The following is a 19,786-nucleotide window of genomic DNA, read 5'->3' as shown; positions in this document are numbered from 1 at the left end:
TACCGTGTAGGGTGATTCCCGAAATCTCTTTATCTGCCCTAATAGCCGCGGCCAAAGGCTCCATGGCTAGCCCAAACAGAATCGGGGAGAGGGGGCAACTTTGCTAACTGGTTAGCTAAGATTTTGGCGTAAATCTTAACGTCAGTATTGATGAGCGAAATGGGTCGGTAACTAGCGCAGAGGGTTGGGTCTTTATTGGGTTTAGGGATGGTAATGATGGAGGCCTCAAGGAATTCCTTATCGAATTTCCCTGTGGACATTGCCTTATTAAAGAATCTGGTAAGCATATTGGTGAGTTCTTCCAGGTACGTCTTGTAGAAAATGGCCGTAAAGCCGTCCGGCCCGGGGGCTTTAAGGAACTTCAGCTTTTTAATTACCAACTTAACCTCTTGGCTAGTGATCGGGGTGTCAATACACTCCTTATGGGTTTCATCAAGGGTGGGGAGTTTTAGGGATTGAAGGAATGAACTAATGTTTTCCGAGGGGGCTTTCCCGGGTGTCGCAGCGTCGCCTATATTGTAGAGCTCAGAGTAGAACTTATTGAACTGTCGGCCAATCTGGGAGGGGAGTCAGAAGGATTGTGTACCCTGTTTAATTTCATGGATACGGGTGGCACCTGCACGTTGCCTGATTTTGTTGGCAAGTAAAGAGTCTGCTTTATTTCCTTTGGAATACAGGAGGTGTTTTAAACGGAGAAGATTGGATTGCGTCTTACGGAATTCCAACTGGCAGATGTGCCGCCTAAGGTCTTCCACCTCAGATTTGTAGGCTACCGGATCTGGGATCCGTCGTTGGGTTTCAAAAACCCGTAGTCTACAGTGTGCTTGGGATAGGGAGAGGCCCGCTTACCTCCCGAGGTGAGCCTGCTTGCGGATGAAGAGGCCTCGGAGGGTAGCCTTAAACGCTCCCCATATCGTGTTCTCGCTAACATCTGGGGTATCATTAGTCTGGAGGGTGAAGCGGATCTCCTTCCTGATCTCCTCCCTAAATGGGACATCCGAAAGGAGATGGTGTGGCAGTCTCCATGGGGCCCTGGCCTTGGTAGTGTGGCTAGAGTCTATGTCTAGGGTGACAAGGTCATGATCTGACCATGGGCAAGAATGAATGCTTGCGGAGCGGATCAGATCTAGGTCTGTGGGATGGCAGAAAAAATAATCTAACCTAGAGTATGTAGCGTGTGGATGGGAGAAGTGGGTAAAATCCTTGTCTAGAGGGTGCAGGGACCTCCAAATATCGAAATAAGTAAACTGGCACATAAGTTCCCTGAATCTACAACAGGTGGGGTCATGGCTGTAGGGGAGTCTCTTAGAGGGGCTGGTTTTCCTGTCCATCTTCCCATCCCACACCATATTCAGGTCACCGGCAAGGATTACCCTGCCCTGTTTAACTTTTTCCACATGCAGGAGAACTTTCCTGAGGTACCTAGGCTGGAGCGAGTTCGGAAGATAGACCGAGACCAGAGTGTATGTGACATGGTCCAGATTACAGATAAGAATGAGGTATCTGGCCTGAGGGTCTCTGAATATGAAGAGGGGCTCGTAAGCCACTCTTTTGTGTATGAGGATGGCTACCCCTCTGGCTTTTTTAGTGAAGGAAGCCGCCTCGAATACTGGGTAATCCCTAGATGTGTGGAGGGGGGGGGAGTCCGCTAGTAGGTGCGTCTCCTGGAGGAAGGCTACATCCGCTCCATGATGGCGGAGGGACCGGGAGAGAAGGCATCTCTTGCCCACAGTATTAAGGCCTCTAACATTATGAGTGAGGAACCTGAGGGAGGCCATTTAGAGATCTTGTGAGAGGTTGGAGGGAAGGGTAGGGGACAAAGATTGGGTGGGGGGATGGGGAATAGGGGGAAGCAAGTGGAAGTAGTCCACCTATGTGGGGCCCTGGAATGGGCACCAGAAATTGGGGGGGAGTTAACCTTGTCTGAGAGGCAGAGGGAATAGTGCAAAAGCCCTGCTCTACTGTAAGTAAACAACAAAGTAACTAAGTAAACATATAGATACTCGAACTCTAACCAGAGCTAATTACAATAACATTAAACATGTAAGCAAATAACAGTGTATGAGAGTGACATTGGTATTGAAGTGTAATTCAACATCCTCAAGTGGGTGAGGCTTGAGGCCTCAGAATGTGGTCAGGGGGGTTGAGTTTTGGTCGCTTTGGTCTCTGTTCTTTAATGGACCATTCTGGAGCTGTGACCCTCAATCTGGAGCAGATCTCCTGCTGGTTGTCGGGGGCGGCCTGAAGGCCCCAGTTAGCTAATAGAGTGCCTCCCATAGAGGGTGAAGAGACTGTGTGGGTTTGATTATCCTTGGTCACAATCAGTTTATTGGGGAATCCCCACCTATATTTGATCCCTGCTTTCCTCAGCTGAGTAGTAATTGTGGCGTAGAGCTTTCATTGTTGTAAAGTATATGAGGAGAGGTCGGGTAGGAGTTGGATATCCTTGAGATTATCAGGTAGAGTGGGTTTGCTGTATGCTGCTTGCATCAACCGGTCTTTGAAGGTAAAATGGTGGAAGCAGATGACCACATCTCTCGGCTTGTCTGATGATACTGAACGTGGCCTGAGAGCCCTGTGGGCCCTTTCCATAGTATGCATGTTGCCCTCCAATGGGCCTAAGTATGCGGTGAACAAAGATATGAGGTACTCCTGCAAGCCACCTGTGTTTACCGTCTCAGGGATGCCTCTAAACCTGATATTGTTCCTCCTAGCTCTGTCTTCCACATCCGCTAGTTTTAGCTCAAGTTGGGAAATTTGTTCGGCCAGATTTTCCGCGTAGGCTAGGAGGTTCGAGTTGTCAGTAGCCAGATCGTCTTGTTGTCGTTCGAGAGAGTCAACTCTATCGCCTATTTCCTGAATTTCCTTTTTAAGTTCAGCCGAACTTCTCTGGATCTCAGTGGTGATAGATTTGGTCTGGGCTGTAAGGAGTTTCTGTAGAGTGCTTTCAGTAATGTAATGATTGAGACGTGCGACAGACTGAGAGCTTGACTGGGAACCCTCATCTTGAGATTCGGGGTCACTAATGTCCTTGTTCACTGAGGAAGGCTTCTTGCGTGGTTGAGAGAAATGGTCAAGAACAGTCTGTTATGAGGCCGCTTGGGACTTGGTGTTTTTTCTAGCCGAGTGTGACATATTTGGCAATGTAGGGGGACCTATGAATGGATCGGTAGGATGTAAAGGAGGCCCGCCCTGACCACTTACACTCAGAGGAGTCGTTAAACCCCTGGACCAATCACATAGACAAAGAGGATACCTAGATTAACACATAAATTAGGCTTCAACAGTTAGTTAGAGCATTGGCGATAAATGTTACACTGTAAGAGCGGGGCCAGCACAGCCCTCGGTTTGAATTACACCTGGTACATAATATTAAACCTTTACATTAATGATAGAGGAGGCCCAGCAAGTGGACCGTGTGCTGATGATTGTGGCGGTTCCCAAGAGCCCCCACGCGCCTCAGGGAAGGAGGATACGACCAGAAGGAAGGGGAAAAGGAGAGTGGAAGTGACCAGCCCAGACGAGCTGGGCCGGAAAGGGGGAAGCGCGAGGGGGACCAAGGCAGCCAGTCTCGTTCGGCGAGACTAATAAATATACCCCTATAAACACAGTGCAGGAAAAATGGTAAATAACTTATACTGATATTAGGTCAATATTGGAAATTATAGGCCCTGCGGGCGGTTAATGAAAATTGGGGGGACACAGGCTTAAGCAAGGGAGAGTCTTAGGTGGATGTACCCAAGGTGTGTATATTATCAATTTAGTATCTAAGACCTCTGCTGCAGGGGGCACCTAAAAAAAAAAGAAGTATGGTTAGGTAGGCAACAAGACAAAATAACACTCCACTTTGGGGTGTAGGCCCAAAGACACAGATGCTGACGCAGCAGCCAAAGATTGTAAACTAAATGATCAAACTATTGTACAATAAAGTCCACAGAGGCTGGTGGAAGTAGTGGTTTTCATAGTATCTGTGCACCTGAGGCAGGGGGACAGGGCTCAAGAGTACCTACCGTAGGCTATTAGGTTGTGGTATATGAAGTAAGTTCTGTGTTAACCAGGGTTCTATTACGGGTGAACGTGTAGGCCTCCCAGACTGTCACCTCTTTTAACTTTGTGCTGTGGAGATGTAACTGTCCGATCGCTAAGGTTTTCTTTTCCTTGTCTCACTTATAGTCTCAGGCTGTTTTCCCAACACTTTTGGGTAGTTTGGAATTATTGTAGCATGCATAAATTAACTTTTAATGATAGAAAGTCACGGAGCTTAGCTCAGGCACGTCTGCTTTCTTTGAGAGTTAGCTCCGCCCCCGACACAGGTGTTTAAATCAGGTGGCTCAGTGGAGAGCAGGGAGGTTCTCTTCAAATACCCATTTTAGTACAAAACCTTTAATAAGATTACGACTTGGTCTGCCCCCATAATAAAAGTCTCTTAGCTTGAGGGAGTGTGAGCAGTGCTGACACTGGAGCCTAAAACTGTTATTGGAAATGGATGTCAGTACGATTAAGACAGGCCAGGTTAATAACCTCCTATTAATGCACAGGTCTCAGGAGCAAAAAGGACACTATGAAAAACGTTAGGGTCTTAAGGCTTGTGTCACTGCCACAGCACTATCAAAATTATTTGGCCGTTCAGCAGATAAATTCCCATAGTACAGGGAAACCCCCCACCTCCAGCAGTCCCTACAGCCTCTTTAGTGAAATGTGCCTCTTTACAAATTAGTAACTTCAAAAAACTCCAGCCACCATATCAATTTAAAAGACCTTTATTTTCTTATCCTGGGTCCAAACATACAACGTTTCAAGCCAATGTGGCTCTTAGTCATGTACATCTTAATTATACAGGTTCATGCTTTTTATACCCTCACCTGTTAATTATTCATCAACTGTTCATTAACCCATTGTGTGGAAAAACATGTATTGCAACATGCAATAGTGACACCTGTTGGTTGTAAAATATAGTACACTCTTTTTTACTTTTGATGTCTCTTTGTTTTTCAATAGAATGGGTGAACAGTATACATATCATTTAAAATATAAACATAAAACCTATATACAATATTAAAAGAGGAGCATAAAATCCAAACATCCACAATGTCTGCACAGTCTACAGAGTATATTTACATCAATCAAGATTTATTCCTTTACAGAGTGTATTTTTATTGAGAAAATTTCTTTCACTTTAATTGATTCATTTATCCTTTATTTTACCATTATAACACCCTGCTATTCACAAGCCATTTTTATGCGCCCATGATCAACCAGAAAATATACAAACAATCCTAACCTTATCCCTGTGTGATTTCCTTTAGTAAAATAGACTCCAATCAAAGTCTTTATTAAGGCCCTTGGGGATAAGGCAATCCAGTTTGTGAATCCAGAACATCTCCCTAACTTTTAGGAGATGCTCTCTATCGCCCCCCCCTCCTTGGTTTCATCACCTGGTCTATGACTAAGAATCTAAGCTGACTTATGTTATGACCTGCAGAGAGGAAGTGAGAGGATACTGGTGCTTCTTTATTATTACACCTTATGTTAGATTTGTGTTCCGTTATCCTCTCCCTTACCTCTCTGCAGGTCTCGCCAATATAAATAAATCCACACGGACATTTAATCATGTAAATAGCATATGTTGCTCTACATGTAAAATGTTTGTTTATTGTAAACTTCCTACCACTCGTAGGATGGTAGAAGTATTTGCCTTTTATCATTGAGCTGCAATGGCTACAATTTAAACATGGATAGCAGCCATTATTGCTACTACCAATTGTTGATTGTATACTTCTCTTTCCAGGGCCTATGTCTGTATGTATGATCCAATCCCTAATTCTTTTATTTCTCTTGTACGCAATCATTGGTTCTTTTTTAAATTCTTCCACCTGTGGATTGCATTCCCTAATGATGTGCCAATGTTTTTTTAGGATACCTGCAATCTTTCCACTCAATCTATTATGCTGTGTTACAAATATCATGTTGTTCTCATTTCTTTTGTCTGTCTGTTTTTGGCTCTGTCCTAAACCCTCCTCAACATTCACAAGCTGTTCTGTTATTAATTTTTCTGGGTAGTTCCTAGTAATGAACTTATTGGCCATTTCTCCCAGTCTCTGTTTGCACTTGCTACTATCTGAGACAATCCTCTTCACTCTAGTGAACTGACTCTTGGGTATTGCTCTGAACACACTTTCTGGGTGGCAACTGCCATACTGTAACAAATTGTTCTTATCAGTTTTTTTGTGTACAGGTCAGTCTCCAAGAAACCTTTATCCTTATAAACATAAGTATCCAAATACTCTACTCCTACCTCGCTCATATTTAAACTGAACTTCAATCCATTCACTGAACAATTAAGATCTTCTATAAATGATAAAAGGCTCACAACGTCGCCCCCCCACATGCCAAACACATCATCGATAAATCTCCACCAGGAGATACCATATGTTTGAAAATTAATGTTGGAGTATACAAAATGTTCCTCAAAACTACTCATAAATATGTTGGCGTATGTGGGGGCGACGTTGGAGCCCATTGCTGTACCCTGTTTTTTGAGGTAGTAAGTGTCCATGAATAAAAAATAGTTCTGATAGAGAATAATAGTCAACAGATTTATCAAAAACTCAATCTCTTGGGCAGTATAATTGCTACTAGATTTCAATATATTTTCTACTGCTGCAATTCCACTAGTATGCCTAATAGAGGTATACAAACTGGAGACATCTAGTGTAAATAATATGCATTTATCCCCAACCTGCCCAAGATTTTTGAGTTTGGATAAAAAATCATTTGTGTCCCTTATATAAGAGGTAGTTTTCTGTATTAAGGGTTGTAATACTTTGTCCAAGAAGACAGAAATGTTTGAGAATACACACCCTATTCCAGCCACAATAGGGCGCCCAGGTGGTTTATTAATAGCTTTATGGATCTTAGGTAACACATAAATAACAGGTCTAATGGGATTTTTCTCAAATAAATCATCTTTAAATTTCTCTGAAATGATCTCCCTCTTAACTGCTGATTGCAATATGTTCTCTATTTCCTTGTTAATTTGTATAGTGGGGTCTCTGGTTAGTTTTTCATATACTTGACTATCTGCTAGTTGACGTTCAATCTCCTCTATATAGTCTGATTTATTAAGTATAACCACCGACCCACCCTTGTCCGCCTCCTTGATGATTATATCAGTATTACCTCTTAGTGATTGTATTGCTAATTTGTCTTTCTTATTTTTTTGTACCAGTTTCCTTTTTTCATCTTTCTTTAATAAGATATTTATCTCTCTCTGAACAAGGTTCATATAGGTTGTGATACTATGTGTACTTGTGGGTGTAAATTTACTCTTTCTATTAATACCAAAATCTTTAACATTATCAAATCTGATTTTGTTTTTTTGTGTCCCTTCAGTGAACTTGTGACCAACATCTTTCTGTAAAGAAAAATATATCCTTAATTTTAGTTTTCTAAAAAACCTGTGTAAATCCTGAAAAACAGTGAAATCATTCAAAGTGTCATCCAAACAATATGATAAACCCTTGTTTAATGCTGTGAGTTCCTCATTACTGAGAACATAATTAGATAAATTAGTTACTAAATTATTAGTGTCAAATAAAACATTGTCATACAAAACTTCAGATGCTAGCTGTGAGCTAGCCACTTGTGAAACACCGTGATTAGTATTAGATTCTGAGAAATGTCCCAACATAGCCTTGTTCAGAGAGTCACTGTTGCAAACAATATCACACTTATTATTATCATCAAGGGGTTTCTGTATACAACAATTGATCTTATCCGCATTATTTGTATGTTGTAGTTGTATACAGAAACCCCTTGATGATAATAATAAGTGTGATATTGTTTGCAACAGTGACTCTCTGAACAAGGCTGTGTTGGGACATTTCTCAGAATCTAATACTAATCACGGTGTTTCACAAGTGGCTAGCTCACAGCTAGCATCTGAAGTTTTGTATGACAATGTTTTATTTGACACTAATAATTTAGTAACTAATTTATCTAATTATGTTCTCAGTAATGAGGAACTCACAGCATTAAACAAGGGTTTATCATATTGTTTGGATGACACTTTGAATGATTTCACTGTTTTTCAGGATTTACACAGGTTTTTTAGAAAACTAAAATTAAGGATATATTTTTCTTTACAGAAAGATGTTGGTCACAAGTTCACTGAAGGGACACAAAAAAACAAAATCAGATTTGATAATGTTAAAGATTTTGGTATTAATAGAAAGAGTAAATTTACACCCACAAGTACACATAGTATCACAACCTATATGAACCTTGTTCAGAGAGAGATAAATATCTTATTAAAGAAAGATGAAAAAAGGAAACTGGTACAAAAAAATAAGAAAGACAAATTAGCAATACAATCACTAAGAGGTAATACTGATATAATCATCAAGGAGGCGGACAAGGGTGGGGCGGTGGTTATACTTAATAAATCAGACTATATAGAGGAGATTGAACGTCAACTAGCAGATAGTCAAGTATATGAAAAACTAACCAGAGACCCCACTATACAAATTAACAAGGAAATAGAGAACATATTGCAATCAGCAGTTAAGAGGGAGATCATTTCAGAGAAATTTAAAGATGATTTATTTGAGAAAAATCCCATTAGACCTGTTATTTATGTGTTACCTAAGATCCATAAAGCTATTAATAAACCACCTGGGCGCCCTATTGTGGCTGGAATAGGGTCTGTATTCTCAAACATTTCTGTCTTCTTGGACAAAGTATTACAACCCTTAATACAGAAAACTACCTCTTATATAAGGGACACAAATGATTTTTTATCCAAACTCAAAAATCTTGGGCAGGTTGGGGATAAATGCATATTATTTACACTAGATGTCTCCAGTTTGTATACCTCTATTAGGCATACTAGTGGAATTGCAGCAGTAGAAAATATATTGAAATCTAGTAGCAATTATACTGCCCAAGAGATTGAGTTTTTGATAAATCTGTTGACTATTATTCTCTATCAGAACTATTTTTTATTCATGGACACTTACTACCTCCAAAAACAGGGTACAGCAATGGGCTCCAACGTCGCCCCCACATACGCCAACATATTTATGAGTAGTTTTGAGGAACATTTTGTATACTCCAACATTAATTTTCAAACATATGGTATCTCCTGGTGGAGATTTATCGATGATGTGTTTGGCGTGTGGGGGGGGTGACGTTGTGAGCCTTTTATCATTTATAGAAGATCTTAATTGTTCAGTGAATGGATTGAAGTTCAGTTTAAATATGAGCGAGGTAGGAGTAGAGTATTTGGATACTTATGTTTATAAGGATAAAGGTTTCTTGGAGACTGACCTGTACACAAAAAAAACATATGGTATCTCCTGGTGGAGATTTATCGATGATGTGTTTGGCGTGTGGGGGGGTGACGTTGTGAGCCTTTTATCATTTATAGAAGATCTTAATTGTTCAGTGAATGGATTGAAGTTCAGTTTAAATATGAGCGAGGTAGGAGTAGAGTATTTGGATACTTATGTTTATAAGGATAAAGGTTTCTTGGAGACTGACCTGTACACAAAAAAAACTGATAAGAACAATTTGTTACAGTATGGCAGTTGCCACCCAGAAAGTGTGTTCAGAGCAATACCCAAGAGTCAGTTCACTAGAGTGAAGAGGATTGTCTCAGATAGTAGCAAGTGCAAACAGAGACTGGGAGAAATGGCCAATAAGTTCATTACTAGGAACTACCCAGAAAAATTAATAACAGAACAGCTTGTGAATGTTGAGGAGGGTTTAGGACAGAGCCAAAAACAGACAGACAAAAGAAATGAGAACAACATGATATTTGTAACACAGCATAATAGATTGAGTGGAAAGATTGCAGGTATCCTAAAAAAACATTGGCACATCATTAGGGAATGCAATCCACAGGTGGAAGAATTTAAAAAAGAACCAATGATTGCGTACAAGAGAAATAAAAGAATTAGGGATTGGATCATACACACAGACATAGGCCCTGGAAAGAGAAGTATACAATCAACAATTGGTAGTAGCAATAATGGCTGCTATCCATGTTTAAATTGTAGCGATTGCAGCTCAATGATAAAAGGCAAATACTTCTACCATCCTACGAGTGGTAGGAAGTTTACAATAAACAAACATTTTACATGTAGAGCAACATATGCTATTTACATGATTAAATGTCCGTGTGGATTTATTTATATTGGCGAGACCTGCAGAGAGGTAAGGGAGAGGATAACGGAACACAAATCTAACATAAGGTGTAATAATAAAGAAGCACCAGTATCCTCTCACTTCCTCTCTGCAGGTCATAACATAAGTCAGCTTAGATTCTTAGTCATAGACCAGGTGATGAAACCAAGGAGGGGGGGCGATAGAGAGCATCTCCTAAAAGTTAGGGAGATGTTCTGGATTCACAAACTGGATTGCCTTATCCCCAAGGGCCTTAATAAAGACTTTGATTGGAGTCTATTTTACTAAAGGAAATCACACAGGGATAAGGTTAGGATTGTTTGTATATTTTCTGGTTGATCATGGGCGCATAAAAATGGCTTGTGAATAGCAGGGTGTGATAATGGTAAAATAAAGGATAAATGAATCAATTAAAGTGAAAGAAATTTTCTCAATAAAAATACACTCTGTAAAGGAATAAATCTTGATTGATGTAAATATACTCTGTAGACTGTGCAGACATTGTGGATATTTGGATTTTATGCTCCTCTTTTAATATTGTATATAGGTTTTATGTTTATATTTTAAATGATATGTATACTGTTCACCCATTCTATTGAAAAACAAAGAGACATCAAAAGTAAAAAAGAGTGTACTATATTTTACAACCAACAGGTGTCACTATTGCATGTTGCAATACATGTTTTTCCACACAATGGGTTAATGAACAGTTGATGAATAATTAACAGGTGAGGGTATAAAAAGCATGAACCTGTATAATTAAGATGTACATGACTAAGAGCCACATTGGCTTGAAACGTTGTATGTTTGGACCCAGGATAAGAAAATAAAGGTCTTTTAAATTGATATGGTGGCTGGAGTTTTTTGAAGTTTGTGATTGTGCTGTGGACCTGGCAAGTCTGCTGCTCCGTGCCCCATAAGAGAAAGATTCAGGTGTGCTGTTTTCCACTTATTGGATTTTGCTCTTTACAAATTAGTGTCTGGATGCTGCCACGCTGTGTTGAAGGAGGAAGAAAAGATGGCGGATTTTGGCGCCCTTTGAAATTAATGTCAGATCAGCCTCAAACCTTTCCCAGCAAAGGGACAATACGTCCCAAATACTGACAGCTTCCCCCAGGCTAACGTGTTTTATGTGGAGTCTGCTGTTATCTTGTAGTTCGCTGATAGCTGACAGTTTGTGATGTCAGGCACAAGTGGTGTGCAATCTTACCGGTAGAGGAGACAGCTCAATCTAGCTTCAGCAAGCCCAACTCCACATCCGGCTTCCCGTTCAAAAGTCGCAAGAGGTCCCTCACAACATCTCTGCCGGGCAGTGTGAATAATAAGAGCTGCTTGGAAATGGCGCTATAGGAGTACTGGACCCGGGAGGTTAGTCACAGCTTCGGCCCACAGGTTATGATGCGATGCTAACTTTATTTAATAATCTCCCCTCTCACACGGCAGAAACCCTCCTCTAATCACTCCGGAGCGGAGCCCTGACCCTCCGGAGTGCAGATTGTCAGCAGCGATGAAGCCGGTAGTAAGATAGAGGGCTCTTATTAGGGTAGAGTAGGCAAGTGAGAATCTCACCAAATTCAGTCCTTAGGCGATTAGAGCAGCTCTAAAGTCACCTCACTCTCCCTCTAAATAAACTTTGATGTCCCAAACTTCAAGTTTTTAAGGCAGGATTAGTCACTTTAATCAATTTTTATAAACATTATCGAGCGGAGCTCCTCTGAGATGCGTCCTCACAGTATGGCGGTTAGCTCCGCCCCCCCTTTTATCATTTTATCACAGTGTATAATTACTGCTCTCTTTCTGATTCTCAGGAGATAAAACCCAAGCCTCAGTTTATTGTGGATGGAGCAAATCGTGTAGATGTTTGCCAAGGGTCTGTTGGTAAGTCACAGCAAATTAATGCAACATTAAACTGTACAACTACAGTAGCACTGTTACTACTCACCATTAGGCAAAAAAATAGTTATTCAGCATTCGTTATAGAAACGAATATACATGCGGGCTATTTTCATTGCTAGATATATTAATGTAAAAGAGCAACACATCATTTTGCATATTTATTTTTACATACATAATAGACGTTCATGAATAAAAAATTTATTTTATCTCAAAGACTTGTAAATTTAGCCAAATTTAATTCATGTGGGCATTTCTTTTGGACAAATATTGGATTTAGATTCATAACTATTTCCAAAAGGAACAGCACATATATTCAACTAATTTTAACAAAAATCTTACATTATAGAATTCGAACAATTAAAATAACCTGTCTTTCAATGTTAACCGAACATACAACTTACTGATTGAATTTGAGTCAATGACTAGCTCACAATATCATGTTCCAATATCCGTAGGCAACGTGATTAAAAATATCTGAGCCTCTCCTATTCTCCCACCTCCCTATATTAGGTTATGGCTTGTTTGGAAAAGCCTGTATGACAAAAATCCAACATTTTAGTCTCACTGGTTGTCTGTAACACCAATCGTTAGTAATACTATGGCCGGATTGGACAGGGGGACAAAGGACACAGGAATGGTTGGACCTCCTGTACATCACTGCAAACAAAGTAGCTGATTAACCAAAAAATATAGCTCCTCCCTCCCTTCCTGAACCTTTTTTGGGGCCAAACGGAACAAGTTGATTTGGTCAAACAATTATTCGCTCTTCATTCTTTTTGTCCAATAATGTATTAGACTGTTAGTGAATTGGACGGCTCATTGAAACAACAAAATTTGGATGAATGCAAATTTGTGCCTGAATGTACATCTCTATTACATAACCTAGTATGAATAAACAATAACTACGCACATATATATATATATATATTATACAAAAACAAATGTGATGGTGCACAAAAAAGGATAACAGTCCAAGGTTATCACGCTGGTAATGCTCAGCAGTTGAACCTCAGGGAAAGAAAGAAGAAACATATATATAGTGAAGTTCTGTGGTTATGTAAAATTTACAGCAGAACCTAGAAAGGTACTCACATTGTCTAGAGCTTCAAAATCAAGCTCTAGATATATAGGCACAGGAAGCTCCTAATGAGAGGCAAGGTAAAGAAGGATGTTCAATCTCCAAAGGATGAATCAGAAGTGGTTAAAAAAGTATAACAAATTTATTAAAAATAAGTCACAAGGCATATAATGAGACTGTCCCAATCATAGACTACTACAAGCAAAAGACTGTGTGTATCACAATGTCCAATGATTGCTCTGTAAGTCCGGTAAGGAACTAGGCTCCACCCCTTTTGTGACATCACTACTCCAACGTATCACCAATCACAGCTTGGCTTTTTCATATAGTGTCTACAAGTGGGAGTTCATTTAGCTGCACTTTGATGCTTTTTTAAAAGGCCCCTTCAGAGCATTGCCCCTTCACTACTGTTAGAAAAAAATTAAGAGAGTTTGTACTTTAGCTTTACAGCCTACACTTTTTCTGTACAGGGGATTGCTGGTTCCTCGCTTCTATTGCCTCTCTTACAATGAATAAGGAGTTCCTATCCCTTGTGGTCCCTGAAAATCAAAGTTTCCAAACAGACTATACAGGCATCTTCCATTTTAAGGTATGAAAATTATATTTAATTGTAGCTGATGTTTAAATAGACTTTACCAAGTCCAAAATGTATGCTACTAAATTGCACAGCAGTAGAATGTTGCAAGCCAGGTGGCTAAACTTTAGCCGGGTGGTCAGTAAAATCAGTCAGGTGAGCACCCCCTTAAAAAAGTCCTGGGGACAGCACTGCAAAGTAATTAAAGGGGCACTGAAGTCATTTTTATAAATGCATAGTATGTAACTATCAACTATTATTAATTACAGCACTGCAAAAAGTCTACATACTAAGTAAATGTTTAAAAAACATTTAAACTTAATTGTCATTCATTAGGTTTATGTATGAATATTTGCTGTGGATAGTTTAGCTTTATTTATTGTGTAGCATGTTACAAAGTCTGAGGGGCATATTTATCGAGCTCCGTATAGAGCTTGATGCCCCGTGCTTCCGACGCGACTTCAGGCTCGCCGGAAACAGAAGTTATAAAGACCGCTGCTCCATAACCTATCCGCCTGCTCTGAGGCGGCGGACAGAAATCAACCCGATCAAATACGATCAGGTTGATTGACACCCCCTGCTAGCGGCCGATTGGCTGCCAATCTGCAGGGGGCAGTATTGCACCAGCAGTTCACAAGAACTGCTGGTGCAATGATAAATGCTGAGAGCGTATGCTGTTGGCATTTATCGATGTGCAGCGGATATGATCTGCAATATCGGATCATGTCCGCTCGCACATTAATAAATAGGCCCCTGAGACTTTAAAAGGACAGAAAACACTGTAATTTAAGTCTGAAAATTAAAGGGATATGAAACCCCAAATTTTTCTTTTATGATTCAGATAGAGCCTGCAATTTTATACAACTTTCTAATTTACCTCTATTATCACGTTTTTGTTATTCTCTTGGTATCTTTTGTTGAAAAGCAGGGACATATGCTTAAGAGGTGGCCCATTTTTATAGCACTATATGGCAGCAGTTTTGCAAGAATGTTATCCATTTTCAAGAGCACTAGAGGGCAGCACTACTTCCTGCTATGTAGTGCTCCAGATGCCTACCTAGGTATGTCTTCAACACAATCATTGGAACAAAGCCAATTTATAATATAAGTAAATTAGAAACCTTTTCAAAATGGTATGCTCTTTCTGAATCACAAAAGAAAATATTTGGGTTTCATATCCCTTTAAGAGTTTTCTTATTCTGATAACTGGCAGGACACTTGGCAGGTTTCACTAACATAACCCTGTCACATATCTGTCCCTACTTATCTCCAGCCAAGCAGTAGTTAATTTACAAATATAATGGCAGTGGCTAAAGCTTTGTCTATTTCAGTAACAAGTCCAGATTTCTTCCTACAAATACGGCAAGTGGTGGAGAGAATAATCTGTACCTATGGATCACTTGCAAGCAAACAAGCATTTTCTATTAACATCATTCTCTGTGAAGCATTTTTAAAATAGTCTTGAATTTGCAAAAATATCTTTGAAAAGTCCCCACTGCTTTAGTAATAACTTGTGCTAACTGCGGACAAAACAGCATTGCAGGTCATGCGTACAAATTCACCGCACGTGCTCAGACTGATGGTTATGTTGTGACATTACTACCGACACACACGTGCTCAGACTGATGGTTATGTTGTGACATTACTACCGACACACACGTGCTCAGACTGATGGTTATGTTGTGACATTACTACCGACACACACGTGCTCAGACTGATGGTTATGTTGTGACATTACTACCGACACACACGTGCTCAGACTGATGGTTATGTTGTGACATTACTACCGACACACACATGCTCAGACTGATGGTTATGTTGTGACATTACTACCGACACACACGTGCTCAGACTGATGGTTATGTTGTGACATTACTACCGACACACACGTGCTCAGACTGATGCTTATGTTGTGACATTACTACCGACACACACGTGCTCAGACTGATGGTTATGTTGTGACATTACTACCGACACTCACGTGCTCAGACTGATGGTTATGTTGTGACATTACTACCGACACACACGTGCTCAGACTGATGGTTATGTTGTGACATTACTACCGACACACACGTGCTCAGACTGATGGTTATGTTGTGACATTACTACCGACAAACACGTGCTCAGACTGATGGTTATGTTGTGACATTACTACCGACACACACGTGCTCAGACTGATGGTTATGTTGTGACATTACTACCGACACACACGTGCTCAGACTGATGGTTATGTTGTGACATTACTACCGACACACACGTGCTCAGACTGATGGTTATGTTGTGACATTACTACCGACACACACGTGCTCAGACTGATGGTTATGTTGTGACATTACTACCGACACACACATGCTCAGACTCATGGTTATGTTGTGACATTACTACCGACACACACGTGCTCAGACTGATGGTTATGTTGTGACATTACTACCTACACAAAAAAGGCACATTTTTTAAGTTGTTTCCTTTTTTATATGTATGAAGGTTGAAATACCAGACTGTCTTGTTAAATACCAGACACTTAAGAACATCAGGGTAAAAAACAAACAAAAACCCCTCCCCATTTATATATTTTTGTGCTTGGTTCATGAAATAGGTGTCTATGGATTTATGAAGGAACTCCAACTGTGTAGAATTATTCTTCAGGAAGAAAACAAATTGTTGCTACTTAAAGGGACACTGAACCCAAATTTTTTCTTTCGTGATTCAGATAGAGCATGAAATTTTAAGCAACTTTCTAATTTACTCCTATTATCAAATTTTCTTCATTCTCTCACTATCTTTATTTGAAATGCAAGAATGTAAGTTTAGATGCCGGCCCATTTTTGGTGAACAACCTTGGTTGTTCTTGCTGAATGGTGGATAATTTCATCCACCAATAAAAAAGTGCTGTCCAGAGTCCTAAACCAAAAATAAAGATAGCAAGAGAACAAAGTAAAATTGATAATAGGAGTGAATTAGAAAGTTGCTTAAAATTGCATGCTCTATCTGAATCACGAAAGAAAAAATTTGGGTTCAGTGTCCCTTTAAAGGGATATGAAACACAAAAAAGTATTTTTTATTTCTAAATTCTTTGGTGAAGAGATACCTAGGTAGGTATTTGGAGCATTACCAGGCAGGAAATAGTGCTGCAATCTAGTGCTCTTACAATTATTTTGCCTGATTTCTTGTAGGAACAGTAAAGTCAAAATAAGACTTTTATGATTCAGACAGAGCAAACATTTTAAACAACTTTCAATTTTAGTTCTATTATTTAATTTGTTTTCAGGGGTTAAAACATAGTTATAGACAAGTAATAATGCTTTAATAAAATAATTTAACACTAAAAGTTCCCTGACTTGTTTGCACGTTACTTCAGAATTCATTCCAAAGCAAGTTGTTGCGTGATGTGTGACAGCTTTTATCAGCTAATGACAACTGTTGCATGTTTAGTAAATACTTCATAGTCTTCTAGATTCACTAAGACTGGAAAGGCCTCTCCCGTTTTTATGTCATTCTTTGTAATCTATTACAGCTCACTCACCATTTAGTGGTGAATGGGGCTTCATATACTCTTCTTGTTTTGTATATGGCTATTAGAGACCAGAGAGGTAGCTTATTATGTGCCATTGTCATTTTTTTATCTGATCAGTAACTGTAAAGTTTACTTTCTTAGCTCTGGCAGTACGGTGAGTGGTTGGACGTTGTAGTTGATGATCGTCTGCCTACAAAAAACCAACAACTGATGTTTGTGAAATCAGGAACAGAAAATGAGTTCTGGAGTGCTCTGCTGGAAAAGGCCTATGCCAAGTAAGTGACATCACCCTTTATTTAACCCTATGGGTGTCAGCGAGGGGCTTTAAACATTGCCAACAGCACATTGCAGCTTTCTATGGCAACATAGACATTGGCCAGACAACAAATGTACCACTTTAACAAATGGTCCAAGGTAACAAAGGCGCCACTAAAGGCTATCGTTATTAAGCCTCTATAAATACACCAGGATGTGCTCTTCTTAACAAATCAATGTCCAGGTACAGCAAAACAAAAGCACTCCAATGGTAGTATTGCAAGTAAAATAATCCAATCCAACACACAATCGTGTTCACTCAGAGGTATTGTACAATTCTAGCGCACTAACAATAGTGCAAAACGCACAGGCTGGGTGTATCAAAGCCCCTCAGCTGGCTCCCTCCAGTTATCAGCTATCCGATCTAAGTGCGAGAATATAAGTATAAATATACACTGCCTAAGGAAACAGTGCAATTTAATACTGTGAAACGCGTCGCAGCATTTTGTTTATGTGTTTTTATATTCCTATTTTAATAAATACTTCTATAGCAATTTGCGGATTTTAACAATCTCAATCTGTTCATAGGCAATATTTGATCTCACATTATTCTTGTATCAGCTATCTGATAATCGGAGGGAGCCAGCTGGGGGGGGGGGGGGTTGATACACCCAGCCTCTGTGATTTGCACTATTGTTAGTGCTCTAGAATTGTGAGTACAATACCTCTGAGCGAACGTGATTTTGTGTTGGATTGGATTCTTTTACTAGCAATATTATACCATTGGAACATAGATAATGAAATGGCAATATGTCTGCAAACAATATAGTCACAATTACGAGTTTACTTACACAACAAGGTACCACATTCTTACTGAGATTGTTTTGCACAACAGGCTAAATGGATCTTATGAGTCTCTAAAAGGAGGCTTGCCCTTTGAAGCCCTTCAGGATTTTACCGGAGGCATTTCTGAACTTTATTATTTGAACGAGGCTCCGGGTGACTTGTTCCAGATCATCCAGAAAGCCTTGAAAATGAAATCACTTGTCACATGTAGTACTGTAAGTGTCATCTGTTATTTGTTTAATTTATTTATTTAGCCCATTTAAAAAGTGTATTCTACCATTGATTCGATTGTATTTGCAATGAAAACCTTTTGCCTTAGTTGCTGTATTTGGAAAGTTTTTTACTGACATACTGACAATATACAATACTTTAAAACTAGTCTGCTAGTGCTGAACTAGTAAGAAATTGCAATAGATGATTAAAAAAAATAGCCTTCTGCCTATAGTAACTTTTTACCCTGTCTGGTGATGTACGAGACATTATGTATTGGGGCACTTTACACAACTTTATATGTTAAAGGGACAGTATACACCAATTACCATTTAACTGCATGTAATAGACACTATACAAATCCAGGCTAAAACCTTTAACCCCTTAATGACCGAGGACGTGCAGGGTACGTCCTCAAAAAAAAGGCAGTTAATGCCTGAGGACGTACCCTGCACGTCCTCGGTGTGGAAAGCAGCTGGAAGCGATCCTGCTCGCTTCCAGCTGCTTTCCGGTTATTGCAGTGATGCCTCGATATGGAGGCATCCTGCAATAACCATACATGGCCATCCGATGCAGAGAGAGCCACTCTGTGGCCCTCTCTGCACCGGACATCGATGGCCGGTATCGTTGGTGGGTGGGAGCCGAATTGGGAGGCGGGTGGGCGGCCATCGGTGTTGCGCGTGACGTCACGGGGGGCGGGATCGGGATCGGGACCGTCGGGGGCGCGCACGGGCGCGCGCGCGTGCACGGGGGGTGGCGGGCGGGCGCGTGCACGGGGCGGGAGCGGGTGGGAACCGCTACACTACAGAAAAGTTAAAAAGTAAAAGTAAAAAAAAAATTTAATAAACTTTATTTTAAAAACCATCTAAGGGATCTGGAAGGGGTGGGGGTTGGTCTTGGGGGGGGGGGGGAAAGCTACACTACAGAAAAGGGACATATTTTATTTAAAAAAAAGCTTTTTTTCACTAAACTGGGTACTGGCAGACAGCTGCCAGTACCCAAGATGGCGCACATTAAGTCAGAGGGGGAGGGTTAGAGAGCTGTTTAGTGGGGGATCAGTGAGGTTGGGGGCTAAGGGGGATCCCTACACAGAAGCATATGTAAATATGCTAACAAAAAATGCACAAAAAAGCCCAAATATACCTTTTATTTTAGTACTGGCAGAGTTTCTGCCAGTACTTAAGATGGCGGGGACATTTGTGGGGTAGGGGAGGGAAGAGAGATGTTT

The 19,786-nt window shown here is 40.2% G+C and overlaps 1 protein-coding gene across 1 annotated transcript in view; it reads left to right on the top strand.

Moving 5' to 3' along the window:
- Nucleotides 1-19,786, top strand: part of LOC128658247 (calpain-8-like) — a 145,557-nt gene that overhangs the window by 31,239 nt on the left and 94,532 nt on the right. Inside the window, exons 2-5 of the mRNA XM_053712784.1 lie at nucleotides 11,994-12,063; nucleotides 13,630-13,748; nucleotides 17,389-17,522; nucleotides 18,398-18,563. Of these exons, the coding sequence (XP_053568759.1) occupies nucleotides 11,994-12,063; nucleotides 13,630-13,748; nucleotides 17,389-17,522; nucleotides 18,398-18,563 (489 nt within the window). The remainder of the gene's footprint in view (nucleotides 1-11,993; nucleotides 12,064-13,629; nucleotides 13,749-17,388; nucleotides 17,523-18,397; nucleotides 18,564-19,786) is intronic.

Source organism: Bombina bombina, chromosome 4 (assembly GCF_027579735.1).
Source record: "Bombina bombina isolate aBomBom1 chromosome 4, aBomBom1.pri, whole genome shotgun sequence".
NCBI classification, from domain to species: Eukaryota; Metazoa; Chordata; class Amphibia; order Anura; family Bombinatoridae; genus Bombina; species Bombina bombina.
The sequence above is the reverse complement of the archived record's forward strand: the minus strand, read 5'-3'. Positions and strand labels throughout refer to the sequence as shown.